General features: G+C 43.0%; 1 protein-coding gene across 1 annotated transcript in view; it reads left to right on the plus strand.

The window, feature by feature from the left end:
* The window catches only part of mark1 (MAP/microtubule affinity-regulating kinase 1), a 34,402-nt gene that overhangs the window by 895 nt on the left and 6,118 nt on the right, over nt 1-27,389 (plus strand). Inside the window, exons 2-14 of the mRNA XM_046857115.1 lie at nt 8,253-8,456; nt 12,046-12,099; nt 19,395-19,443; nt 20,535-20,600; nt 21,068-21,138; nt 22,747-22,803; nt 22,892-23,128; nt 23,223-23,342; nt 23,853-23,952; nt 24,689-24,801; nt 24,897-25,050; nt 25,449-25,630; nt 25,735-25,832. Of these exons, the coding sequence (XP_046713071.1) occupies nt 8,253-8,456; nt 12,046-12,099; nt 19,395-19,443; nt 20,535-20,600; nt 21,068-21,138; nt 22,747-22,803; nt 22,892-23,128; nt 23,223-23,342; nt 23,853-23,952; nt 24,689-24,801; nt 24,897-25,050; nt 25,449-25,630; nt 25,735-25,832 (1,505 nt within the window). The remainder of the gene's footprint in view (nt 1-8,252; nt 8,457-12,045; nt 12,100-19,394; nt 19,444-20,534; nt 20,601-21,067; nt 21,139-22,746; nt 22,804-22,891; nt 23,129-23,222; nt 23,343-23,852; nt 23,953-24,688; nt 24,802-24,896; nt 25,051-25,448; nt 25,631-25,734; nt 25,833-27,389) is intronic.

Genomic DNA, 27,389 nt, shown 5'->3' on the forward strand with positions numbered 1-27,389 from the left:
CTTTGAGAAACCATTCTCCATTGTCATCATCTCCATCCTCTTTACCATTCTCATCATCATCTCCATCCTCAACTCCATCCTCTTTACCGTTCTCCTCATCACCATCATCTTCACCATCATCTCCATCCTTACCACTATCATCATCCTCATCATCAGCATCCTCATCACCATCATCATACTCATCATCACCATCTCCATCCTCCCCACCACCCTAATCATCATCATCATCTCCATCCTCAACTCCGTCCTCTTTACTGTTCTCCTCATCACCATCATCTTCACCATCATCTCCATCCTTACCACTATCATCATCCTCATCCTCATACTCATCATCACCATCTCCATCCTCCCCACCACCCTCATTATCATTATCATCATCATCTCCATCCTCCCCACCATCGTCTTCATCCTCATCACCCCCACCATTCTTATTCCATCCTCATCATCCTCATCACAATCTTCATCTCCATCCTTACCACGTCATCATCATTATGACCGCCATCACCCTTTTTCATCATCCTCAAAATCATCATCACCCTCATCATGCACGAGCGTTCACACGAGCCCTACTTAGACTCGTTAATTAATCCATGTGATTACAGTAGACACCAATACCACAGCAGGTCTGCGAGTACATGCTCGTTATCATGAAACGAGGCGGGTTCCTTCTACCACACACTGACACTAAATCCTGATTCAGGGATGTTCAGATACCAGGGCTGCACTCACTCTCCACTTTCTGTATGCCCTGCATGTGTGTGTGTGTGTGTGTGTGTGTGTGTGTGTGTGTGTGGAGATGTTCCACTAGATTTTGGAGTGTGCGTGTGGACATTTGTGGAGATTCATTCAGAGACAACGGTCTTAGTAAAGTCAGGTCCTGGTGTAGGTGAGGTGAGGAGGCCTGGGTGGGGGGCAGTCAGCGTTCAGGGTTGAGGTCAGAGCTCTATGGCAGGAGATATTCCACCTTCCAAACCATGTGAAGAAAGATCTTCATGGAGCTGGCTTTGTGTGCAAGGGCATCATCAAGCTGGAACAGGTTTGGGTCTCCTATTTCAAGTGAACCAGACACAGAGAAAACCCTACACAATTGTGTGTCTCGATCTTCATGCAAACAGTTTGTTGAGGAACCACATATGGCTGGAATGTTCTGAAAAAACGTTTAACCAGATATTATTTATCACACAGACCAAATCCAAACCATCACATGATGTTTCTAAGTGTTTTTTTTTTTTTAATATGCACTGTTTAGGCAAAAGTATTGGGACACCCGGCTTTCTCACCACCATACGTGGTTCTTCCCCAAACTGTTAGCACAAACTTGGAGGAACTCAATTGTATAGGACGACTTTGAGCACAAAGTAGTACATTTTCCTTTCACTTGAACTAGGAGACCCAAACCTGTTCCAGCATGACAGCTCCTTGAAGATTTGGAAGATCTCCTGCTATAGACCTCTGATCTCAACCCTATTGAAAGGGCCTCCTCACCTCACCCACATCAGTACCTGACTGGCGTTAAAGACACGTTAAAGTGGCCATTCTGTTGTTTGTTTCAAAGAGATGAAAAGCAGAGGACAACGCAAGCTGCTCAAGACGACTGTGAGAAGATAAAAAGTGCGTTTAACAGTTTGACAGCATCTGCTCTCCATCATGGCTCAGCAGGAAACAGTTCTCATAACGAAATGTAGTTTGCAACAGAGGAGTTCTCACACAGGCTGGAGTGCAAAAAAAATATGAAAAAACATCTTATAAACTCAAAACCTTTTTCTTTCTTTTTTTTTTTTTTTGGTCAATGGGAATCCACTCGCCGCTGCTGAGGATGGTTCCACACTGAGAGCCTGAAGATCCATGAGGCTACTGTGGAAGGTTGATGGCATTTGGCAGAATCCCTTATCCAGAGTAAATTACATTTGTCTCATACTAATCCAACTGAACAGCTATGGGATTAAGGGGCTTTCTCAGGGTTGTCACTAGGATTTGAACTCACAACCTTCGAGTCCAAAGTCCAATACTTTAACCACCACCTCCTCAGATTAGACTCCAGAACCATAAAGATGGTTTTTGACTGTAATTAATATAAACAGTCTACTATATTGGTTTGGGGCAACAGTTGCCACTTCTGCATTTGAGGATCCATCAGGCAACAGGGGATAACCTCAAGAATAATGGAACTATAATAAATGAGTATCTGGTGTTGAGGGTAAGAATGAGGTTCTCTTTTGAGTCTGGTTCCTCACAAGGTTTCTTCCTTGTAAAGTCTCTCAACACTGTCGCCTCCTGCTCTACAAAACAAACTGAATTGAAAATCTCATTCCAAATTCTTCCATAGGTTTCTTATAAACCCTCACTCGTGTGCGTTCCTGCAAAATAACAACGAAGAGACAAAACCTCGGTGCTCAGTCCTCTCAGAACTGAAGTGCTTCTTTACATGCCACATGTGGATTCATCCTGTAATCCCATACATTCTCTACACTATACAGATAAATTCTGTGGACGCCTGAGCAAAAGATTATTTTTAAATGTCCCATTCCACAACTGGTTCCCTTTTGCCCTTTGAATGAGCTCCACTCTTCTGGGAAGATGTTCCACTAGATTTTGTGGAGATTCATTCAACCCCATGGGTGTTGGTAAAGTCAGGCACTGATGTAGGTGAGGAGGCCTGGGGTGCAGTCACATAGAATACAGATTAACATGGCAGAGGTAGAGCTGCACCTTCCTGCACAGGTTTGAGTCTCTCAGCTCGAGTGACGCGATCTCCAGATGGTAGCTCGTCTCCATGTGATACGTGTTTGTCTCACCGAGCGCGAGTTTCCGGTGTCCACTATTCGCATGCGTCGAATTGGGAGTCAGAGGAGTGAGACGTGTAGCGCGGGCGTGACTTTGCTGCATATATTTCTGTATTTTAGATCGTTAGCCTGAAGTAAACTTTTTGCCTTCATCTCTGTGATGGCGCAGAAGTTTCATCCGATACGGCGCTGAGTCATCTATCTTGGACTCACATTCAGAAATGCCACCATTATGTTTCCTGAAGTTTGGCTTCTCATACTTGACTGGTGTGTGTGTGTGTGTGTGTGTGTGTGTGTGTGTGTGTGTGTGTGGGCGGGCAGGGGTGTCTAAGATAAATCTGAGTTTTATCCTGGGTTGGGTTTCACCTTCACTGGCTTGAGTGAGCAGAACATTAGAGTGGTGACAAAAACAACTATCTAGGTGAGCAGCAGTGTATGTGGTTACCCCATTACCACCTCCTCATACAGCAGCAGTGTATGTGGTTACCCCATTACCACCTCCTCATACAGCAGCAGGGTGTGTGGTTACCCCATTACCACCTCCTCATACAGCAGCAGGGTGTGGGGTTACCCCATTACCACCTCCTTATACAGCAGTAGAGTGTGGGGTTACACCATTGCCACCTCCTCAGACAGCAGCAGGGTGTGTGGTTACCCCATTACCACCTACTCATACAGCAGCAGGGTGTGGGGTTACACCATTGCCACCTCCTTAGACAGCAGGAGGATGTGGGGTTACACCATTGCCACCTCCTCAGACAGCAGCAGGGTGTGTGGTTACCCCATTACCACCTCCTCATACAGCAGCAGGGTGTGGGGTTACCCCGTTACCACCTCCTTATACAGAAGTAAAGTGTGGGGTTACACCATTGCCACCTCCTCAGACAGCAGCAGGGTGTGTGGTTACCCCATTACCACCTACTCATACAGCAGCAGGGTGTGGGGTTACACCATTGCCACCTCCTCAGACAGCAGGAGGATGCGGGGTTACACCATTGCCACCTCCTCAGACAGCAGCAGGTTGTGGGGTTACCCCGTTACCACCTCCTCATACAGCAGCAGGGTGTGGGGTTACCCCGTTACCACCTCCTCATACAGCAGCAGGGTGTGGGGTTACCCCGTTACCACCCCCTCATACAGCAGCAGGGTGTGGGGTTACCCCGTTACCACCTCCTCATACAGCAGCAGGGTGTGGGGTGACCCTGTTACCACCTTTTTATATAACAGTAGTAGAGTGTGGGGTTACACCATTACCACCTACTCGTACAGCAGCAGGGTGCGGGGTTACACCATTACCACCTCCTCATACAGCAGCAGGGTGTGTGGTTACCCAGTTACCACCTTCTCAGACAGCAGCAGGGTGTGGGGTTACCCAGTTACCACCTCCTCAGACAGCAGCAGGGTGTGGGGTTACCCAGTTACCACCTACCCAGACAGCAGCAGGGTGTGGGGTTACCCAATTACCACCTCCTCAGACAGCAGCAGGGTGCGGGGTCACCCCATTACCACCTCCTCATACAGCAGCAGGGTGCGGGGGTTACCCCATTAGCACCCCCTCATACAGCAGCAGGGTGTGGGGTTACCCTGTTACTCCTTCTTCATAAAAAGCCGGGTGAAAGGCCGCACGTTACCACCTCCTAATACAGCAGTATGGTGTGGGGTTACTCCATTACCACCTCATATAACAGCATTGTGTGGGGTAACCACCTTTTTATCCAACAGCATTGTGTGGAGTTACCACCTTCTCATATAACAGCAGGGTGACCCTGTTACCACCTCTTTCTTACACTGTACATTTTCACACCCTCTCTCTTTTTTGCTCTCTCTCACCCCCCTCTTTCTTTCTCCTTTTACCTTTTTACTCTATTTTCTTATTCTTTCTTTCTTTCTTATCTCTCTCTCTCTCTCTCTCTCTCTCTCTCTCTCTCTTCTAATTCACCCCTTTCCAAACTTTTTCTAAAACACATCTTGTTGTTTTATGATGAAATTATGTGTGTGTGTGTGTGACTGTGCACTCCTCTGTTGCGTCCTAAAAACACTCAGAATTCTTCTATTTATCTTAAATACATGTTTCAGTATATTCTCTTGAATGCTGTGCATGAAAACACATCATGAGTTTAGTGGTACACGGTGTGGGGCATCTGAGACGTTCCTCGAGTCCATAATGTATCAAACCTCAAACATGAACCTGATGTTTCAACTTGGATCTCCTGTCCAACCCAAAGCGTGTTTTTTCCAAAGAACGGGAATGCCGTCAGTCTTCCGCTGCGGAAAACGAGACAAATTCTGGTGATTACATAAAGTTTGTGAGCCCCTGGAGCCTGATTCTTCTACGGCATTCCTTTACTGATTGCTTCCAGCCTTTTCCAGCAACCTGCTCCTAAAAATAGCTCGTCTATCAAGGAAACAAAGTGTCTGTCAAAACTTTGGAAGGTTTGCACGGTAGAACCTTACTCTGACCTTGAAAATTTTAGCCGATCATTCTAGCTTGCGATCGCACGAGGAAAGCAGCCAGTAGCCTGTCCTCCATCTAACCTCTAGGCTTCAGGGGAAGAGCTGTATATCGACCTGGATGAATGGATGGGCTTTTTATTGGGTTATATCCTCCAGCCTGTGGTGTGTTACGAGGCACACAGGAGGGTGGGGGAGGGTTAGAGAGTCGGAGAGACGATGGAGGAGGTGGTTTTTATGCCCATCTTCTGTGTCTGTTCTAATGAGTGTGCCGGCCCAGGGTAAGCAGGAAGTTGCTAAATCAGCGGTGTTGCATTTACTGAACCTCTCGCAAATTCAATCGGGTGAAATTTGACGCTTGGCCAATCGATATTTTATTGGATTGTGACTCATACAAAAAGCAAAAGCTGAAAAGCTGATGAGAAACTGCTCATGTTCTCCAGAGACCATCTTTAGAGGTTGACCGATAACGATAGCTAGGTTGAATCATTCTTGCCTAAACCTGATTAATCAACCGGTATTTTTTATATGTATACTGGATAAAAAAAAGACAAAAACAAACGTAACACTCTATGTAAAATTGTACTGAACTTTATTCCAAAAAAAAAAAAACCCCAGTACCGATTCATTAAAATGTGAAAAAAGAAATAGAAATAAATAAATAAAGTATATTTATAAATAGTAAAGAAAATAAAAGGCATGAAATCAAACTGAAACAAAAAGTAACACTCCCAATAAATAAAAATCCTAAATGAATAAAAAGGCACTTCAACTAAACGGATGTTGTGTCAGTAATTCGCCTCTAGAGGCCGCTCTTGAAACTGTATAACACAACCCAGAAAAACTATGGATTTTTGCCAATAGTTCCAACAATCGACTATCGGTGCTGATTAATCAGCAAAACGGTCGACCTTTAATCATATCTGTTGTTTTTTTTTTTTTGCTGCTATTTCGAATCTCTGCTTAAACATGCCTACAGGTTTTTCCTCTGCATTACACATTAGAATATCCACTCGGCTGAAAAACCCAGGCTCTGCTGCTGTTGTACCAGAGAAGAAAAGGCCATGCAGGAGGTCATGGTGCAGTGTGAGCTGAGTGCCACTAGGACTGACTGATTGAAAGATTGAGTGGGGGTTTACTTGAACACTATTGTTAGGATAGCCTTTGGTTGCTAGGGCTTAAGGGGCCATGCAAGCATGAAGGGGAACACAGCTTGAGCAGAAAGTAGTTCTGAAGAATCAGTGCTGGCTAAACAGGAACATGCAAAAGGTCAAGGTAGGATACGGCTCGCTTCTTATATTTTTACACCGGAAATTTTTGCCAGTAGCGGTTAACTTTTTTGACCCATTATGGGACAGCCAAAGGATAGATCAGATTGTGAAGGATTAAACTAGAAGCCGACTGACTGATCAGCCCAATTTTTGCCATTTTTTAATTAATCGGCATCTGCCGATTCCGCTGCAAATTAGGCCGATTATCAGGCATGCGCATCTGACGTGCCAGACAGAACTCTCTCATACCAGCAGGTGGCAGTAGAACTGTGAATATTTAAAGCATGTAGCGTTTACACCTACCGTGATCGATTCATGTAGCTGTTTTCAATCATGTCAGCTAAGTTGCAAAGATAAGTTGCAAGAATGACAAGTGTCTGTGCGTTTCCTCTTTACGTCGTCGGTTTTTTTCGGTCATTTTTTCCTCGTAGACGCCGCTGAATAGCCAATCGATACTGCGAAAAACGGCTGAGTCGTTTGACGAGAACTAACACAGAAAACATTTAAGTCGACCGACACACAATCTGCTTGGTGTGTCCCGGGCTTTAAATTCTTCTCCCTAGTTTTATATATTTCATTGGTTTGAGAATGAGAGTAACTTTTTGGAACTGTATTGTTAGCGATCCCTGTAGTTTAGGCTACAGGTGGGCACGGCACCCAAGTGCACTAATTAGAGTTGGATTTAATGATGGAACTGTAATGCATGAATATGATGAAACGAGGATGAGGTTTCCTTTTGAGTTTGGTATTCCTCAAGGTTTTTTTTTTTCATATGACTCGTTGAGTCTTTACCAAAAAATGTATTCCTCAAGCTCCTTAAATGTCAATATTGACAAAAGATTGTGGACACCTGACCATACAATTGGAATGCTCTTTTTGAACATCCCATTCCACATTAGCTGTTATTAGAGGTCGACCGATGCATCAGTTTTTACCGAATAATCAGCACCAGTATTGATTTCTGGAACTATCTGCAAAAATCCATAGTTTTTCCAGCTTGCGTCTAATGCTGGATCATCTCAGAGGGTCCACTGTTATTAGAGAGCTGCATCCACTCTTCTGGGAGATGTTCCACTAAATTTTGGAGTGTGCTTGTGGAGATGTGTGGAGATCTATTGTCATGCTGGAACAGGTTTATGTCTCCTAGTTGAAGTGAAAGGAAAATTTCATGCCGCTGCATCCAAAGACGTCTTGTACAATTGTGTGCCTCCAATCGTGCGGTAACAATTAGTGTAAGAACCACATATGGGTTGAAAAGTCAGATGTCCGAATACTTTTGCTCTTCAGTGTATACTGCAGTGTGTACAGTTAGCAACAAGTTAAAAAATATATACATACACTGTCCATATTTTTTATCCTGTGATAAATTGCGACGTTGATGATGTTTAACTTTGAACTTTGTTTATAAGAAAAGCTGATCTTTGTGTGGTTTAACCATATAACCACATCCCAAACTTCTAAATCCTTCCAGATTCCATCAGACCTCGTTCCCTGGTGGTGGTGGTAATGATGATGATGATAGGCATGAACATAAAGCTCTGATGGTTTCTCTGGTGGTCTTTGTGGTAATTAGTGCAGTAAGAGTCACATCAGGGGGTCTTTTGAGAATGCAGAGGTTCATCAGAACTTCTAAACACGTGAGCTTCCCTGGTTTCTGAGGTCTAGTGTTCCTTTTCCCACGTCCTTCAGTGGAATCAGTTATGTTTCGCAGTGATTTTCTGACTCTTTATACCCTTCTGTATTCCAGCACACGTCCGTAGACGGCTTTCCAGACCCCCCGGCGCCTCCGGCTAAGTCGGGTAGCAGGCAGAGTCTGCCGCGGTGCCGCAACTCCGTGGCGTCCGTCGCAGACGACCAGCCTCACATCGGCAACTACAGGCTGCTCAAGACCATCGGCAAGGGCAACTTCGCCAAAGTCAAACTCGCACGCCATATTTTAACAGGACGGGAGGTAACGCAACCTCATTTCTTTCTTTTTTCTTCACTCTCACCTTTTCATCTGGAAGCATCAGAAGGGTCATAACCTATCAAGTTTTTTCATTTCTAATTAATAGTAATTATTAACTATTGTACTGTATAGACAGAGAAATCCATCCATCCAAGACTTTTCCATCCATATGTGGTTCTTCCTCAATAAAATGTGGAAGATCTCCTGCTATAGAGCTCCAGCACTTTTAAAGAAGATAAATGTGAATGCACCCCCAGGTCTCCTCATCTCCCTTCCATCAATACCTGACTTTACTAACACCCTTGTGGATGAATGAATCTTCACACAATCTCTACAAAGTCTAGTGTAACATCTTCTCAGAAGAGTGGAGCTTATTCTAAAGGCAAATGGGAACTCAATGTGGAATGGGATGTTCCAAAAAGAAGCCCATAGCAATATTATGATCAGGTTTCCACAAACGTTTGTTCGTATTGTGTATAATTATGTAGCATTCCATTAATAACTGATTTCATCCATGAGTTCAATATGGCTTCCTGCCTCATTTTGTTTGAGTCCAACAGTGTTACACACAAGTGGTCAAATGTGAGATCTGAGTGAAGAAAATGAATCAGTCATGGAAGAAAACAATTTCCCATTATGACACGAAGCTAAATATGGCAGTCAGATCTACAGTTTAAAGCTTGAGAAGTTATTCAGGACTGCAGCTCACCAGCTGACAATCTCTGGCAACCTATGTTACTTGTGGACACCTGATCACTTGCTGGGCGAGATAGTAGATCAGTGGTTACGGCATTTGACTTAGGATCCGAAGGTCATGAGTTCTGAGACACTGTGCTGCTACTTCTGGACCCCTGAGCAAGGCCCTTAAGTCGCTCTGTATAAGGGTTAGGGTTATATATATGTGTGGTTATAATGACCTCCATTTTTCAGGGAAGATGTTCCACTGGATTTTGTAGAGATTTGTGGAGATTCATTCCACCACAGGGGTGTTCATAAAGTCAGACGCTGATGTAAGTGAGAAAGTGAGGAGGCCTGGGGTGCAGTGTTCACGTTCATTCTGTTCAATAGGGTTGGAGTTCTATAGCAGGAGATCTTCCACATCTTGTAACCAATCTTCATGGAATTTCTTGGGGCACACGGACATTGTAATGCTGGAACAGGTTTTGTTTTCTTAGTTCAGCTCAGGATGTTGTAATTGAAAGCAGATCCAAAGACGTCCTGTTCAATTGTGTGTACAATTTTGATGTAACAGTTTGAAGAAGAACCACATATGGGTGGGAAAGTCAGATGTCCCACTTCTTTGTCCACAGTATGTACAGATCCACTACAGACTCCGTTTGATGCCTCAACGGGAACATCCATGTTCTTTAAGAAAAGTTCTTTTTTTGGTCTTTTTTTTTTTTTTTTTTTTTTTTGTCTTTTTCAATTTGAGAGAAGAAACAACACTAAATGTATCTATAAACAGTAGAGACGATAAGATTCCTCGATTCGCATTGGTGCATCTCAGAGGTGGTAAAAGTCCACACATCCTGCACTGAAGTAGAAGTGCAGATACTGATGTTTTTAAAAGACTCTGGTAAAAGTTAAAGTTCTGACTGCACTTTTTCATTTAAGTAAAAGTAAAGAAGTTTGGGCTCTGACATGTACTTCAGTAAAAAGTTGTCATTATTACCACCTGTTTTAATGTCACGCTGGTAACTGGACCTCACATCATATTAATATTAGGGCTGTTAATCGATTAATTATGAGTGCGTTCTCTCAGCACCGCTGCTGCTTCTTTAGGCATGTCCTGAAAGTCACATAGTGTACAGATTAACATGGCAGAGGTAGAGCTGTAACTTCCTTGAGACAGAATATGTATCGTATTATCGACTATGCATCAAGATGCAAATCTCATCGGCCTCTGTTATGGAAATGCACATTCCCTGTAAATGGATAGAAATCAACATGTCCTCCTTTGGAAAACGGTGGGTAAAACATTAGGCACGTGGCGTAGTTTGAAAAAACCGAGTGCATTCAGAGGCCTGTCAGTCACACTGTTGTGTTGTCGTACCCCTAAGTTTATTATTAATGCTTTAAATGGCTTAATTGGAGTCAGTTCTGTTAATAAACCACTTGAATCATTGCCTGATTTTTGGTCAGTTACTGCAGTGGTGTTTTTTTCAGTGCGCTCTTGCTGCCGAACACGATGCTGCGCTTTCTGTAGAACGCTCCAGAAGACCCATCGCTCGTCAGCTCTTATTTTAGCCCCTGGCTTCGTTGGAAATGATCCAGGATCGATTCCCGCCCAACTCTATAAGAGAAAACATTTTACCCTCGTCTCTGTAGCGGCGCCACCTCTTCACGCTGGCTTTATTTTTCCAGCTCCTGCTCTTCCCGTCTTTTCCATCCGTCAGCCTGTAAACTAAACAGGTCACTTTAAAAGCCAGCATTCCCAGTATGTTTTTGGATGCTTCTGAGATATCAGTGATCCTCTCATTATATGGGCTCCATCCATCCTGATTCATACTGATGGACTCTTTTTTAACTGGAAACCAATTGCTGCTGCTGGATGGGTCAACTATCCCTATGTTTTCTGTTTTTAATCAATAATGATAATCAGACGATATTTTGCTGTGTGTGTTATTGGGCTGATACCTTAAGGACCATGGACAGCGGACGTCTATAATTTGATATATCTCATATTCTATGTGGTCATCATTGCAATGTAGAGAAAAGAGACATTAAATGTAAAATTAAAACCACCAGTACAGTAAGTCAGTGTTTAATAAGTGACTCATTGTGATAAATCGATCACTGGTTTAAAAGATTAGGTTTAATCGTTAATTGATGTAATCGCAATTACTATATGAAATGATGTAAATGTACATATTTTTCCCCCTCTTATCTTTGATTTTGTGATCATTCTAAATGCATTCAATAGAGTGAATCATGCAGAAAAAAAGAACACGCTCTAAATGCGCACATGCACGAGTCTAATCTACTAGACCATCACGTGATGTATGCGTGCACTCTGCAGCTGTGTGACGTTTTGGTTTTGCAATATACATGATAACGTGAAATTCCACATTGTTAAAACATTAATTACGATATTATCGTTGACGATGTTCATCGTACACCACACAACATGGCAACCTAAAGCTCCATGAGGTTACTATGGAGAGTAAAACTTCAGAACCATGAAAATGGATTTGGACTTTAATTCATAAAAGCAGTGCGCTATGTTGGTTTAATACAATTGCCATGAACAGTTGTGCATGTGAGCCTCCATCTTGGACCAGCTGTAACCTCGACAATGATGGAATTATATGAGTATTTGGTGATGATTTGGTGAAGTTCTCTTTTGAGTCGGTTCTTCTCAAGGTTCCTTCCTCATTATCTCAGGAAGTGCCCAGATATGGTGTATAACCCAAAATGTCTTTCCATTTCTGTTCTGGTGGTAAACCCTGGAGCTAACATGGCTATGACTCAGTGCTTTCCAGCTGTAAAAGTGGAGCTTCATGTGCATAACTCCCAGTTTTCTTTCGTATCTCTCACCTTTTCTGTTTCTGCCGTCATCTGCCAAACATTCACTTCTCTCGATCTTTTCCAGGTTGCGGTGAAGATCATCGATAAGACGCAGTTAAACCCCACTAGTTTACAAAAGGTGAGTCCTAGCAAGACATAACTCCAAAAACACCACCACCACCACCCCCCAGTGATCTCACGTGTCATAGGTATGGCTGCATGATAAGGAATTTTGCTGCACACTTCTTCTCTTCCTTTTTTTTGTCTTAAAACATCAGCTGTGATGATAAAATCTGTCTAAATCGTGAGACAGTTGTGGAATAAATTTCATTTAGACACATAAAGGACAAAACGCCGGACATCCGCGGGGTTTTGCTGTAAGACCGGAATTAATATGCACCATAATGACCTCCATTCTTCTGGGAAGATGTTCCACTAGATTTTGTGGAGATTCATTCAGCCACATGGGTGTTAATAAAGTCAGCAGGAGATCTTCCACTCCATCCCATATCTTCATGGAGCTGGCTTTGTGCACGGGAGCATTGTCATGCTGGAACAGATTTGGGAACATTTCATGCATCCTAAGACATCCTAGACGATTGAAGGTCTCCAACTTTGTGCTGAGAGTTTGAGGAAGAACCACATACGGCTGGAAAAGTCAGCACTTTTTTCATCGCATTTACATTACGCCACATTTTCAGCATTTGGCAGACGCCGTTATCCAGAGCGACTTACAGCTGAGCAGTTGAGGGTTAAGGGACTTGCTCAAGGGCCCGTCAGTGGCTGGTTGGTGCAGGGATTTGACCTTGTGACCTTCCGATCCAGAGAGCAATGCTTTAATCATAGAGCTACCACCTCATTACATTGTATATTGCTCATGCTTCCAATTGGAGAAACTATGGTGGAGCTGTTTTTCTACTTACGTCATGACCTCAGGTGTCTTAATATGAGCATTCTTTGGGAAGGGAAATCTCAGGATCCTGAGCTGCAAAAATGTCATTTTCTTAATGCATGTCAGTTTATGAAAAAACAAAATGTTTATATTTATGTTTGTGTATAATACAGTTTATATATATTTCCCAAAATTTCCAACTGGGAATATTTCCAAAATTCCCGAGATGAAGTTCCGATAGAATGTTTCTGGAAATTGAATAATTTCATTCTTCAGATAGAAATACTATTTTAGTAAAAAGATTAAACGGTAAACGGTTTAAGAGGTAATCATATGACTTGTGGTTCCGCCTGGAGTTTCATCAAGAGTCGCTCCCGGTGTTCCTACAAGTCAGTGGATTGGAATAGACTGCTAAATTTCAGTGGAATGTGAATGATGGTTTCTACACACTATGGACAGAAGTACTTGGTTTCCAGCCATATGTGGTTCTTCCCCAAACTGTTACCACAAACTTGGAGGCACACAATTGCACAGGATGTGTTTTGTAGCATGAAATTTCACCTTTGCTTCAACTTCACCATTGTGGTTAAAACGAAAATGAAAATTTCATGCTACTGCATCCAACGTCCTGTACATTTGTGTCACGTGCCAAAGCTCCAGATGTTCAGTTTATGTCGCACTGCAATGATTATTTGAGTAAATTCAAATCACACGTAGTGTAGTGGTGCCTCAGCGGTCAAGGCGATGGGTTCGAATCCCAGCACAGCCAAACCGCCAGCTAGACCTTTAACCTAAATTTGCACGTAAAAGCATCTAACTTTATTGAAACCTTTATATAGACTTCACCGGTCTCATTCTCGCATTCACAGCAAACATCACGCAATGCCATAGCAACTGCCTAGCAACAACCTGGCAACCACTTAACAGTAGGTAGTAGTACTCTGTTCTACAGTTAAAATGATACCTGACCTTTGATCTGTTGATAGAGACTTCACATCATTAGATTTATATATATATATATATATATATAATGTGTAATTATTTAAGAACAGTAAGATTTATAGACTCGCATCGGTGCATGGACATAAAAGTTAAAAATGTATTTATTAGTATATAATTATTAGTAGGTGCGCTTTACTTTTATTATGTAAAAAATAACCAATTATTTGTGACCAATATTTGATCTGTAGATCGATTTCTCGACGCTGAACCTTTTATCGCAACACTACGGAGGCGTGTCCTGAAAGTCATATAGAATACAGATTAACATGGCAGAGGTAGAGCTGTGACTTCTTGCAGACACAACAGGAAAAGAACATCTGGTTTAATTTAATCTTTATTATTTTATTAATTTTTTTGCACTACAAAGACGTGTGTATGAAAGGGTTCATGTGTTTGAAGTCAGACGGCTTTTAAATGATTTGCTGTTTGTACTTTCTGCATTATATTGAACTGCACAGAATCGTATCGTATTAAATGGAATCAAACTGAAATATAAACTTTGTTGGATGTTGCAGTGTGATCGCAATACACTCCTAATTGCATGTTTATACAGACAAAAGTATTAGGACACCTGACTGTTCAAAACATATGTGGTTCTTCGCACAATTGTTACTACAAACTTGGAGGCACACAATTGTTTTGGACGTCTCTGGATGTGGAAGCGCTGACCTTAACCCTATTGAACATGATGAATATAAACACTGTCTGTACCCCAGACCTTCTCACCTCACCTACACCAGTACATTACTAACACCCTTGTGGCTAAATGAATCTCCACAAAATCTTGTAGAACATCATCTCAGAAGAGTGGGGCTCATTATAAGAGCGAACGAGGACCAAATGTGGAATGGGATGCTCAGAAAGAAGCACAAGCCAATGTAGAATGGAGTTGGATATTATGTTGAACTCTTTGTACTCATTTTGGACGTTCCTTTGCGCCGCACTGAAATTTCTTCAGTTTCCTGAAATCACGTCAGCAGGAACCGAGGCCTGCGTTTGTGGAGATGGAGTGCCTCATAAACACACACCTGAAATGAGAATCTGGTGCGGTGGTTTGTTCAACTCAGCTATGTATTTAAGGCTCTGGAAAATTGGAAATTTTTCCAAAATAGCCATCAATAACATAAGTGGCACGTAATGGATTTATTTTCCACTTTCCGTGCGAGCCGTGCCATTTCTTAACGCAACACAGCGATATAAATCTGTGTGTGGTACACTAATGTGGGTTTTCTTGTCTTTTGTAATGGCCATTGTGATGGATATATGATTAATGGCTGCTTTGTGTGTGTGTGTGTGTGTGTGTGTGTGTGTGTGTGTGTGTGTGTGTGTGTGTGTGAGCACTGGAGCATCTAAACCATATCATGCTGATCTCCAATGCTTCGTTCTCTGATAAGAAGATTAATCACACACGTTTTTCCACATTTTGCACGCCACTGTTTTGAAATGCCATCAGTTATGTAATGAATCGGAGCTTCGTGCAACTTGAGCGATTTCGTTCACGTGAAAAGTCTTTGTGATGCAGTGGCTTCTGGAAGCAATGAATCGTTTTAGGTCTTTTCGGGAAATAAGCTGAGCGTTTTTTCATCCGTATTCGTCATCGCCGTGTTTGAAGCAGCAGCACATTCGCCGTCTGTGTGCTCAGAGGAGTAAAAATGTGACCAAGGTGAACCGGTGCACGGCACGTCTCGGTGTTTATGACGAGACTGAATCTGCATAGTGCACGTTGCGTGGGCTGATCACACGTTTTTTGTTAGCGCACGGTTTTTGTTTGAATGCTCAGTAGAGTGTCATCAAATACATTCATGTAGTGAACATTTATTTCCTGTCTAGACGGCTTGTGAAGTAAGGACTGTTTACCTTATAGTTCCAGTGGAGGTCAGAAGGCCTGACGTCTAGGACTGTGTCTAGGTGAAGGAGGTGTGGCCTCTGTGTGTATGAGTCTATATGGAGGTGTGGCCTCTATGTATGAGTCTATATGAAGGAGGTGTGGCCTCTGTATGTATGAGTCTATATGTAGGAGGTGTGGCCTCTGTGTGTATGAGTCTATATGAAGGAGGTGTGGCCTCTGTATGTATGAGTCTATATGTAGGAGGTGTGGCCTCTGTGTGTATGAGTCTATATGAAGTAGGTGTGGCCTCTGTATGTATGAGTCTATATGAAGGAGGTGTGGCCTCTGTGTATGAGTCTATATGAAGGAGGCGTGGCCTCTGTGTGTATGAGTCTATATGAAGGAGGCGTGGCCTTTGTGTGTATGAGTCTTTATGGAGGAGGCGTGGCCTCTGTGTGTATGAGTCTGTAAGGAGGAGGCGTGGCCTCTGTGTGTATGAGTCTGTATGGAGGAGGCGTGGCCTCTGTGTGTATGAGTCTGTATGGAGGAGGCGTGGCCTCTGTGTATATGAGTCTATGTGGAGGAGGCGTGGCCTCTGTGTATATGAGTCTATGTGGAGGAGGCGTGGCCACTGTGTATATGAGTCTATGTGGAGGAGGCGTGGCCTCTGTGTATATGAGTCTATATGGGGAGGCGTGGCCTCTGTGTATATGAGTCTATATGGGGAGGCGTGGCCTCTGTATGTATGAGTCTATATGGGGGAGGCGTGGCCTCTGTGTGTATGAGTCTATATGGGGGAGGCGTGGCCTCTGTGTGTATGAGTCTATATGTGGGAGGCGTGGCATCTGTATGTATGAGTCTATATGAAGGAGGTGTGGCCTCTGTGTCCCAGGCTATTTAAAGGAGGTGTGGCCTCTAACTCTGAGTTTATATAAAAAGGTCTGTGCCTATTAGTATATAAAGGAGGTGTTGCTTCTGTGCCTAAGAGTCTTTTGGAGAAGGTGTGGCCTCTGAGCCTATATGAAAAAGGAGTGGTCTCTATTCATGTAATTTTAGGTAAAAAAAAAAAACGACAGACAGACGGTTTTTGACGTTATTTTGCGTGCAGGATTCGAGAAATGTTGCAGTAAGTGCAGAGTAGAAATTTGACTGAAAATCACATTCAATCTGTTTGTTTTAACCAAAATCCTCCTGCAAGATTTACGTTCCCTGCTATAGACTAACCTGCGATTTTATAAATTCCCAGTTTGTTCCCGTTAGTTTACATGGAAAGTTTCCAGTTAGGAAAATTCCTGGAATTCTGCAACCCTACCTCTGAAACCATATAAAGGAGGTGTGGCCTCTGTACCTCTCAGTCTGTGTCAAGCTTTAAATCATAATCTGTTTGAATTGTTTGATGTCTTTACGTTGCACGATGCTCCTCGTGTTGTTCCAGCAGAGCTACACGCCCCGTACGCTCGTGACTGTATAAAGTGATGTGCAGGCTGCACACGCCCATCTCGAACAAATGCAGCATCGCTGAACGCGCTAGCGGGAGTTCTATTCTCATCTGCTGGAGTCCAGAACGCCGTTGCGTCACTGTGGTCGAGTTTAGAAATATCTTTCTAAAAATAGCCGCCTGGATTTCTCCACAGCTGACGTGCAACACCACACAAACGTGCTTTTTCTTTTCCTCTCTTTCTCTCTCTCTCTCTCTCTCTCTCTCTCTCTCTCTCTCTCTCTCATGAGATGATGCTAGTCAGATCCAGCACACTGAATACGAACATTAGCATTGATGGATCATCGCTTGTAAATAATGGCACCGCGTTAGTTCTGTTATTTTTTCCCCACCAGCGACGAGTTTAATACGCGAATTTAATACGCAAACTCCGCCGTTCCGATGCTGTTCTTTCGCAGCGTAATTAGCATTTTCACCACATTCGGCTGGCAGATGTGCATTGTTATGGACTTTCCTCTAAAGCAGCTTTCCCACGTAGATGCTTCTGCGAAACCTCGGGCCACGTGACGAGGTGCAGCCAAGAACAAAGTGTCCGTGTGACAGCTTTGTCATGTGATGAATTGACCTGCCAGAGTGTATTGTCGGACGTCCATGGCCCGCCGTTGATGGAGTTAAAGGATCACCCCACCCCACCCTTTTTTTTTTTGACCATTTGTTGTCTTCTACTGGTTCTCACTCATGTTTTTGAGCGAATTTAGTAAGTCTTGGAAAAAGTCTGTGAGAATAACGTTGCATTCTTTTCTTTTTTTTTTTTTTTTTTTAACGATTTTTATTTTGTTTATTTGGCAATCAGTCCGTGTTTAACCAATCACACCAGAGCACAAGACCAGACTCCTGCCTCCTAGGTACAATTACAAATATCATCAGGATAATATATGGACAAAAACCTTTAAACATCTCATTCCATGTTTGCTCTTGTAATAAGCTCCAATCTTCTGGGAAAATGTCCCACTCGATTTTGTGGAGATTTTGCAGATATTCATACAGACACCAGTGTGTTAGTAAAGTCAGGTAGTGATGTAGGTGAGGTGAGGAGACCTGAAGTGCAGTCAGTGTTCATATTCATCCTGTTTAATAGGGTTGAGCTCAGAGCTCTAGTGCAGGAGATCTTCCACATTTCAACCCATGTGGACCATATTAGAGGTCGACCAAAAGTGGATTTTACCGATAGCTAGGTTTTAACTCCCCGATAACCGATCGTTTTTAAAATGTATACTGGATAAAACATACAAACAAACAAACATATCACTCCATGTGAAATAGTGCTGAACAAAACATACACAATTTAAAAAACAGTACTGAATCATGAAAATGTGCTTTATGAAATAAATAAGAATATATTCATTATATTAATAAGTATAATTATATAATTACGCACACAATCTCGCGTGTAAAAACAATTAAATTAAATAAATAACCCGCATGTGGCACCTGTGATTCACCTCTAGAGGCCGCTCTCGTAACGACAAATGACGACCTAAACCACTTCAGCAACGGACACAACCCGGAAAAACTATCGGTATCGACTTTTGCCAATATTTCCATGTAATCAGTCGACCTCTAGACTATGCGCTCCCACTCATGGAGCTGAAACAGGTTTGAGTCTCTGGGTTTAAGTGAACTAGAAAGATCCCTAAAACAGTTTGGGGAAGAAACACAAACGGCTGTAAAAGAACGGCGTCCGAATACTTCTGTTCGTATATAGTATATTTTTTCCCAAATAAGATCGCAGAGCACCTTGTTCACACATTTACAGTGTCGTCGGTCTACCGCGTGTTTTTGGTAGATGGGAGGAAGCTGGTGATCCCTGAGGGAAAAGATATTGCGAGAAACACCTGTAACTTGACCTGAGGATCGATCCTGGAGCTGAGGCAGAAACGCTTCACACTGCACCACAGTAAATCATGTAGAACGACGGTTTCAAACTGTCCAGCTACAACACCTTGTACACAGATTTACAATGTAAACAATCTAGCGAGTGTTTTTGGTTCATGGGAGGAAGCTGGTGATCGCAGAGGAAAATATCTATTTTTTTGCATGTGAAAATTTTGGAACCATGTAGGACATTGGTTTGAAACTGTCCAGCTGTCTGACATCTGTCAGCAGGTTTCCTCGGAGTAGGAGCTCCTGAGTAACACCAGCACAATGATTACTATTGTGTACTATTGTGTTCTAGTAAGAATTTGTTTGTTTTTGTTTTTCTCTCTCCAACAGCTTTTTCGTGAAGTAAGGATTATGAAGATTTTGAATCACCCAAATATAGGTAAGACAATCAAATATAGGTTTGCTTTTATCAGACTTGATTTGATGTACAATGATTATTCAATTCTCCTTCGTAACCGTCCTTTCCTCGTATTCTCCTGAGGAACAGGGATGCTTGTTTTCCTGCTCTCCTTCTCTGACTCTGCACATTTCCCTTTCTCGCCGTAGATTTTAATCCGATTTGAACTGGATTGTGTTCCTAATAGAGCGGTATCTCGCTCGAGAGACGCCCGAGCTCCAGGCAGGCGCCTCATCAGCGGTTTTTGTCTTTGGCCAAACGCTTAGCTCAGTCGTAGTATTGATTTCAATGACGGGACAACTTTCTGTTTCCATTATGTTGTTGTTTTTTTTTTTTGCAGTCCAGCATGTGGCACAGTGTATATGATCCTCTTTCTGGCTGACTTGCTAATTCAGTGTATGGACAAAAGTACCTGACTTTTCCAGCCAGATGTGGTTCTTCCCCAAACTGTTAGCACAAAGATGGAGGCAGACTGTTGTATTTTTAGGTTGGAAGATCTCCTGCTATAGAGCTCTGACCTCAACCCTATTTAATATTGTGAACTGTAACACCTTGACTGCACCCCAGGCCTCCTCACCTCACCTACGTCTTTACCTGACATTACTAACACCCTTGTCTTCGAATTAATCTACACATAATGCAGTGGAACATCTTTCTGGAATAATAGAGGCTTTTATTGTGGACTGAACATGTCCAGGTGTCCACAAACATTTGTCCATATAGTGTAGCAGCTGCATTCCCAATTTCCACAAAAATTGCTTTTAACCCGGTGCAGTCTGGCTTGCTGACTAAAGTGTAAATGATCTTTTGTACTTTGTAATCTGAAAGTAGAGGTAGATACTTCTTTAGGCAGCATCATGCTAGAACAGGTTTGGGTCTCCTAGTTTAAGTTTAAGTAAAATTTCATGGCGGCATATTTAAAGATCCAGCGTAGTTTGTGGGAACCGTTTGGCGAGGAACCACATACAGGTGGAAAATCAGGCGTCCCAAAACATTTGTCTGTATATTGAGTAGGACAGAAGCAGTCTCCTCGTTTAGCACATCATCTTTTTTCTCTCTTTTTTTCCCCCCAGTTAAGTTATTCGAGGTCATAGAAACGGAGAAGACACTTTATTTGATAATGGAGTACGCCAGTGGAGGTGAGTTCTCAGGTTATTGTAAGTAGAGGTCGGCCGATTAATCGGCAACACTGATACCGATAGTTGATTGCTGGAACTATCAAAAAATAAAAATAAACATCCATTCCGATAGTTTTTCCGGGTTTTGGTCTGCTGCTGTTACGAGAGCGGCCTCTAGAGGTGTATCACTGACACTAATTATATTTATTACTGAATATATTCATATTTATTTCCTTGAGCACATTTTCCTGATTTAAGTTAATTACTATTTTACATGAAGTGTTTTGTTTTTAATCCAGTATCCATTTTACAATCAGCTGATTAATCGTTTTTCGGCAAGTACGATCCAACCCAGCTATCATTATTGAGCGACCTCTCATTTTTAAGATTATTTACTGACACCGGTGGCTCCGGATGCATACAGAATCATTGTGTGTGTGTGTGTGTGTGTGTGTGTGTGTGTGTGTGTGTGTGTGTGTGTCTCACAGGCGAAGTATTTGACTACTTAGTTGCACATGGAAGGATGAAGGAGAAGGAAGCCAGGGCCAAGTTTCGACAGGTGAGTGGATCAAGTTCCATTTCCAGAAATCACACAAACAGGAACTAGTACAACCCGTAGCTCCGGTTGACGTCCCACCAGCCAGCCAGATGAACGCAAGAGGGGACATTGATCTCATCAAACCTTTCTGCAGCATCCGATGAAAGTGCTCGCAGTTTTCAAGCAGGAATTCCGGGTAGAACTCTGACTGAGAGTTTTTGGTTTAATGCGGATTATTCGCTTTATTAAAAAGTTCTTGGTTGCTGTGCGCCAAGAAAAAAAGCTGCTCACAGACTCGGATTTTCCATCTGCAACCTTTTTCCCACATCCAGGCCTGTTTCGCTAAAACCCAGGACCCTGGCAGCTCTGTATCATAGTACTTTCTATGAAATTAACTTCACAATTGTTCGCTATTAAATTAAAAGGGTTGGTGTTTTAACCCTGAGTGACACATCCTTTATTAAACTGTTTTTTAATTCAGATTTATTATACTCTAAATGGACAAAAGTTTGTGGACACCTGACCATATGCTTTTTAAACATCCCGTCCAACACTGAGTCCCCATTTCCTTTTAGAACAAGACGTTCCCCTGGATTTTGTGGAGATTCATTCAGCCATAAGGGTGTTGGTCATGTCAGGTACTGATGTAGGTAAGATGAGGATGCCTGGGATGCAGTCAGCGTTCCAGTTCATGATGTTCGATGAGTTTGGGGCTTTACAATATGAGATCTTCCACTCCAAACCCATGTAAAGCATATCTTTATGGAGCAGGTTTGTGCACAGGAGCATTGTCAGGCTGAAACTGGTTTGGGTCTCCTAGTTCAAGTGATGGAAATTTCATGCTTCCAAATCCGAAGACGTTCGACACAATCGTGTGCCTCCAAGAAACAAGAACATACCGATCTTATGGTCAGGTGTCCGCAAACTTTTGTCCTGATGGTTTTATTTTAGCCGCCTAAACCTGATTACATCATCATACTATTGCATGAATACGTTTTTATTTAATTGACTATTTAATACGTTTTACACTGGCAAATATCAGACATAATGTTATTCCATTATAACCTTATGAGCGGTGAAGTGAAGAACACTGAGGATCTCTTCATCATGGCACCTGTTAGTGGGTGGATTTATTTATTAGGCAGCAAGTGCACATTTAGTCCTCAAAGACAATGTCAGGAGCAGGAAAAATGGGCGACCTTAAGGATTTAAACGAGTTTGACAAATTATGACGTCTAGACGACTGGGTCAGAGCGTCTCCAAAACTGCAGCTCTCGAAGTTTCCCAAGTTTTATTTGGATTGTCTGCATATTGAACAGGGCTGCTTTCTTCAGCTTCTAGATGTTTCTAATGGATACCAAGAGCCATCAAAGAGGACCTGGATCCACTGATCCTGGATTTTTTTTTTCCCCCTTGTTTCTGGTGTATTGTGTCGTTAACATGCACCCAAATGCTTAACACTTACACTGACCCCTAGTGGTGTGATGCTGCCAGGACAGTATACAGATAGTGTTTTAAGGCTTTGAGGTGCAGTGTGCAGATGCAGAATGAAGACTTATGGGATAGTTTATATATGAGCTTGCTCGCATTAAGGTGTTTTTTTTTTTTTTTTTATGTTTTGTCTTTCAGATTGTATCTGCGGTGCAATACTGTCATCAGAAGAGGATAGTCCACCGGGATCTCAAGGTGACCCGTGCTCCTCAGCTGTCACCTCATGACCTTTTGTTTCTGTACAGGTGTGTTTAGTTCTCACTCTGTCTGTCCTTGTTTGCAGGCGGAGAACTTGCTCCTGGATGCTGACATGAACATAAAGATAGCCGACTTCGGCTTCAGTAACGAATTCACGATTGGTAGCAAGCTGGACACGTTCTGTGGAAGCCCCCCCTACGCTGCTCCTGAACTCTTCCAGGGGAAAAAATATGACGGGCCTGAAGTGGATGTTTGGAGCCTGGGGGTCATTCTGTACACGCTGGTCAGCGGATCGTTGCCCTTCGACGGGCAGAACTTAAAGGTCCTAAAGTTCTGAATGTCTTATTTCACGCGTAAAGGTTCGGATCTGCTGCGCATCTGAACGCTGAACGAATGTTTCCGCTTCGTGTTCTCAGGAGCTGAGAGAGCGAGTGCTGCGAGGGAAGTACCGTATCCCCTTCTACATGTCCACCGACTGTGAAAATCTTCTGAAGCGCCTCCTTGTGTTGAACCCAGGCAAGCGCGGCAGTCTAGAGGTACCACCTGTTCTTAAAATCCCATTAAACAATGCAGTTTATGAGGCGGCATCAAAAAGTTTCGAGACTAGTTTTGCAACACACCAGCAGATGGCAGCACAAGTCTGCACGCTCAGTCACAGGGAGCACTGACCTTTTATAAGTCAGTGTGGCCAAAAGACATCGTCCTGTGTACATCAGGAGCAACTGGTGCTATTCCAACCACGTGCACACCCATCACCGAGCTCCTCAGACGTGGACCTGCGGACTACGCCCTCTTCCTGAAGATGAAGATGCAGCAGGACACGTTCAAGAAGTGGCAGGAACTCTGGGGGCACTGTATTACTGTGCAAGGGGACTGTTTTGAAGGTGATAGTGTGTAAACGTAGATAAATAAATGACTTTCTGGTTAACAGAGCGAGTCTCGAAGCTTTTTTGATACCACCTCGTACATGATGTGCTGGATTTACGCTCGCATTTTGTGAAGTTTCTGCATGTCGCTCTTATTTTTCCTGCTGTTTTCTCACACAGCAAATCATGAAGGACCGCTGGATGAACGTGGGTCACGAGGAGGAGGAGCTCAAACCGTACACGGAGCCTGAAGCAGACTTCAGCGAAACCAAAAGAATAGGTACTGTTCAAATTTTGTGGAACATCTCATTTCACATCCAGTCTCCATTTACTCTTATAATGACCTTCATTCTCCTGGGAAGATGTTCCACTAGATTTTTGGGAAATTCATTCAGCCACAAGGGTGTTAGTAATGTCAGGTACTGATGTAGTGAGGAGGCCAGGTAGATTTTCAAACATCTGAAAGCGCTCACATCCCTGTACTGCGCACAAGCAAAACGTAAGAAGATCCGACCCGCATCATTTCTGCCCGTTGTTTTATTTACCTTCCCGCTCTTTGAAACCTCCTGTTCAGATGTATCCAGTTTGGAGAGTGTTTTCAAGAAGCTACATTTTTTAAGCGAAACCGTATCAGTGTGGGCGTGGCCAAGAGGTGCTTTTGTGAATGGACTTTAGTTCTGTTTTGTAGTTTTCTTGCTGAATTGCACATAAACAATCCGTCTGTTGCTGTTTGATTGAAGGTTTAGAGTTTACAAATTACATTTATAAATGATTAAAAAAAGGAGCTACAACCTTCCGGCAATTATTCAGCAATAACAGCATACATCAGAGATTCTGATTCACGTCAGAGATTGTAACGTAACGCACGTTATAGTCCGAATAAAATAAAAAAAATAATTTCAGGTGGTAAATATGGTCTTGAACATCTTTAGGGAGGTCTGTGGATTTGATGTGGAACGAATGACTAACTTTTCTCTCTTTCTTTTGCTCTCGTTCTCTCTCTTTCTCTCCTTTAGAACTGATGATCACTATGGGTTTCCCCAAAGACGATATCACTGAATCCTTAGTCGGGCAGAAATATGATGAAATCATGGCTACTTATTTGCTGCTGGGCAGAAAACCGCCCGAGGCAAGAATCCCACACGGCCTCTTTTCATTTTAATCAGCTTTCCTTAGCGGTGGCGTGTTTTACTCGAAACTCATGATGTTCTTTGTTGCTTGTAGTTTGAGGGAAGCGAGTCGCTGTCCAGCACAAACCTGTGTCAGATGCCCCGGCCCAACAGCGACCTGAATAACAGCTCGTCCCAGTCTCCGGCTCACTCCAAAGTCCAGCGCAGTATCTCTGCCATGCAGAAACAGCGCCGCTACAGTGACCATGGTCAGCACAAACACACACACACACACACACACACACACACACACACACACACACACACACACACAGCATTTTAGACTAAATAAATCAGGTCGAATAACTTAACAGCAGATACCTTTAAAAGGCTCCATCACAATGTATTGAGATTCAGACGCATCAGTTCTGGTTTTTAGTGCATCATGGAAACATTTGAATGTGGATTTAAGATGCAAATAATATGAAAATCAGATTAATATTCAAACAGTTTACACACAAAGATGTTTTTTCTCTTTCTATTCGGTTCCATTATCATTTTCAGTGAAATGGACCTCAGTATGACTACGAGAGCATTTAATGTTTGACTTAATTGTGTGTGTGTGTGTGTGTGTGTGTGTGTGTGTGTGTGTGTGTGTGACCTGCAGTTGCCCCGTCGATCCCCCCAGCCGTATCCTACACCAAGCGCGCTCAGGCCAACAGCGTAGAAGGAGAGAAGAAAGAGGAGTGGGAGGCGGCTCGGAAGCTCCCCACCTCCAGCTCTAAAGGAGACATGGCCGTCTCACCGCTGACCACACAGGAGCGCAGAAAGTCTTCTACAGCCTCAGGGGTGAGAGCTCGCACGCTCGGGTCACACACAGATGCGCTGTCGTTTGATTGTAGTCATTAATCCAAGACGTTGCAGGAAAGATATGTGTTTTCTCATGTATGCAGAACAGCACAAGCGGAGGGATGACGCGGAGAAACACATACGTGTGCGAGCGTACCAGTACAGAGCGTTACTCTGCCATTCCGAATGGAAAGGACAGCAGGTGAGCTTCGCTTCCTGCTCTCTCGAGGAAACTTCATTTGATTAAAGATAGTTCTGGCTGTCAATCAACTCAAACCTTATTTTATGTGTTCATATATACACCAATCAGCCATTACATTAAACCCACTGTTGGGTGACTTGAATAGCATTAAATATCTCATTACACTGGCACATGGGTGGAATTTATATAACAATACCATATATATATATATATATATATATATATATATATATATATATATATATATATATATATATATATATATATATATATACAGTGAGGAAAATATGTATTTGAACACTCTGCTATTTTGCAAGTTCTTCCACTTAGAAATCATGGAGGGGTCTGAAATTGTCATCGTAGGTGCATGTCCACTGTGAGAGACATAATCTAAAAAAAAAAATCCAGAAATCACAATGTATGATTTTTTTAACTATTTATTTGTATGATACAGCTGCAAATAAGTATTTGAACACCTGAGAAAGTCAATGTTAATATTTGGTACAGTAGCCTTTGTTTGCAATTACAGAGGTCAAATGTTTCCTGTAGTTTTTCACCAGGTTTGCACACACTGCAGGAGGGATTTTGGCCCACTCCTCCACACAGATCTTCTCTAGATCAGTCAGGTTTCTGGTCTGTCGCTGGGAAACACGGAGTTTGAGCTCCCTCCAAAGATTCTCTATTGGGTTTAGGTCTGGAGACTGGCTAGGCCACGCCAGAACCTTGATATGCTTCTTACAGAGCCTTCGGGTCATTGTCATGTTGGAAGACCCAGCCTCGACCCATCTTCAATGCTCTAACTGAGGGAAGGAGGTTGTTCCCCAAAATCTCGCAATACATGGCCCCGGTCATCCTCTTCTTAATACAGTGCAGTCGCCCTGTCCCATGTGCACATAAACACCCCCAAAGCATGATGCTACCACCCCCATGCTTCACAGTAGGGATGGTGTTCTTGGGATGGTACTCATCATTCTTCTTCCTCCAAACACGTTTAGTGGAATTATGACCCAAAAGTTCTATTTTGGTCTCATCTGACCACATGACTTTCTCCCATGACTCCTCTGGATCATCCAAATGGTCATTGGCAAACTTAAGACGTGCCTGGACATGTGCTGGTTTAAGCAGGGGAACCTTCCGTGCCATGCATGATTTCAAACCATGACGTCTTAGTGTATTACCAACAGTAACCTTGGAAACGGTGGTCCCAGCTCTTTTCAGGTCATTGACCAGCTCCTCCCGTGTAGTTCTGGGCTGATTTCTCACCTTCCTTAGGATCATTGAGACCCCACGAGGTGAGATCTTGCATGGAGCCCCAGTCCGAGGGAGATTGACAGTCATGTTTAGCTTCTTCCATTTTCTAATGATTGCTCCAACAGTGGACCTTTTTCACCAAGCTGCTTGGCAATTTCCGTAGCCCTTTCCAGCCTTGTGGAGGTGTACAATTTTGTCTCTAGTGTCTTTGGACAGCTCTTTGGTCTTGGCCATGTTAGTAGTTGGATTCTTACTGATTGTATGGGGTGGACAGGTGTCTTTATGCAGCTGACGACCTCAAACAGG

The sequence above is a fragment of the Silurus meridionalis genome, chromosome 9, assembly GCF_014805685.1.
Source record: "Silurus meridionalis isolate SWU-2019-XX chromosome 9, ASM1480568v1, whole genome shotgun sequence".
NCBI lineage: Eukaryota > Metazoa > Chordata > Actinopteri > Siluriformes > Siluridae > Silurus > Silurus meridionalis.